General features: G+C 57.3%; 1 protein-coding gene across 1 annotated transcript; it reads right to left on the minus strand.

The window, feature by feature from the left end:
• Positions 1-6: 6 nt before the first annotated feature.
• Positions 7-1,756, minus strand: LOC104535927 (zinc finger protein 845-like; the record flags this gene model as incomplete). Its single annotated transcript, XM_010187407.1, has 1 exon — positions 7-1,756. A coding segment is annotated over one exon (1,750 nt), but the record flags the coding sequence as incomplete, so codon positions are not given.
• Positions 1,757-1,760: the final 4 nt, after the last annotated feature.

Below are 1,760 nucleotides of genomic sequence, written 5' to 3' on the forward strand. Positions count from 1 at the left end.
GGTCGCAGGCGTAGGGCTGCTCACCTGTGTGAGTCTGCTGGTGCTTCAACAGGTTGGATGTGTGCGCAAAGCTCTTCCCACACTCTCCACACCTGTAGGGCCGCTCACCGGTGTGCGTACGCTGGTGCTGGATCAGGTTCGAGCTACGCACAAAGCCCTTCCCACACTCCTCACATTTGTAGGGCCGCTCACCAGTGTGGGTCCGTTGGTGCTGCATCAGGATGAAGCTACGCCCAAAGGCCTTCCCACACTCCTCACATTTGTAGGGACGCTCACCAGTGTGGGTGACCTGGTGCTTGATCAGGTTGGAGCTATATTTAAAGGCCTCCTCAGCAGTGTGGGTCTGCTGGTGTTTCATCAGGGTAGATGTGTGCGCAAAGCCCTTCCCACACTCTCCACACTTGTAGGGCCGCTCACCGGTGTGGGTGCGCTGGTGCTGCATCAGGATGAAGCTACGCCCAAAGGCCTTCCCGCACTCCTCACACTTGTAGGGACGCTCACCAGTGTGGGTCCGCTGGTGCTGCATTAGAATGAAGCTACGCCCAAAGGCCTTCCCGCACTCCTCACACTTGTAGGGACGCCCACCAGTGTGGGTGACCTGGTGCTTGATCAGGTTGGAGCTATATTTAAAGGCCTGCTCAGCAGTGTGGGTCCGCTGGTGTTTGATCAGGGTGGACTTCTGCACAAAGCTCTTTCCACACTCCCCACATTTGTGGGGCCACTCACCACTGTGGATCTGCTCATGCTGGGTCAGGTTCTTGCTGTCCTTGAAGGCCTTCTCGCACTCCCCACACTTGTAGGGATACTCACCAGTGTGGGTGCCCTGGTGCTTGATCAGGTTGGAGCTATATTTAAGGGCCTGCTCAGCAGTGTGGCTCTGCTGGTGCTTCATCAGGGCAGAGTTCTGCACAAAGCTCTTCCCGCACTGCCCACACTTGTGGGGCCGCTCGCCAGTGTGGAACCGCTGGTGCTGCATCAGGTCGTTGCTGTGCTTGAAGGACTTCTCACACTCCCCACACGTGTAAGGCCGCTCATCAGTGTGGTTCCGCTGGTGTCTGATCAGGTTGGAGATATATTTGAATGCCTTCCCACACTCCCCACAGTTGTAGGGCCGCTCACCAGTGTGAGTGACCTGGTGCTGCAGCAGGTTGGAACTATATTTGAAGGCGTTCCCACACTCCCCACACTTGTAGGGCCGTTCATTGCTGTGAGTGCGCTGGTGACTGCTCAGGCTGGATCTCATCCCAAAGGCCTTCCCACACACAGGGCACTTGTAGGGATTCTCACAAGCGTTGGTCTGGACATGCGTGGCCAAGGAGGAGCTGAGTGTGAAGCCCTTCTCGCACTGGTCACAGGCGTAGGGCCACTGGTCCGTGTGCGTCTGCTGGTGCTGGGTAAGGTTGGACTTCTGCCCAAAGCTCTTCCCGCACTGGTCGCAGACGTAGGGGCGGTCACCGGTGTGCATCTGCAGGTGCCTGACAAGGTGGCTGTTGCAGCTGAAGGCCATCCCACACTGCTCGCACTTGTGTGGCCGTTCACCAGTGTGGATCCGCCGATGCTGGAAAAGACTGGAGCTGTATCTAAAGGTGCTGCCGCACTCCCCACACTTGTAGGGCCGCTCACCGGTGTGGGACCGCTGGTGCTGGATCAGGATCATGTTTTTCTTAAACGTCTTCCCGCACTCTTTACACTGGTGCACTTTTTTAGGGCCATGAGCCTGCTTGTGCTGGACAAGGTTGCATCTCTTCCTGAAGGTCCTC

The sequence above is a fragment of the Mesitornis unicolor genome, unplaced genomic scaffold, assembly GCF_000695765.1.
Source record: "Mesitornis unicolor isolate BGI_N332 unplaced genomic scaffold, ASM69576v1 Scaffold23666, whole genome shotgun sequence".
NCBI classification, from domain to species: Eukaryota; Metazoa; Chordata; class Aves; order Mesitornithiformes; family Mesitornithidae; genus Mesitornis; species Mesitornis unicolor.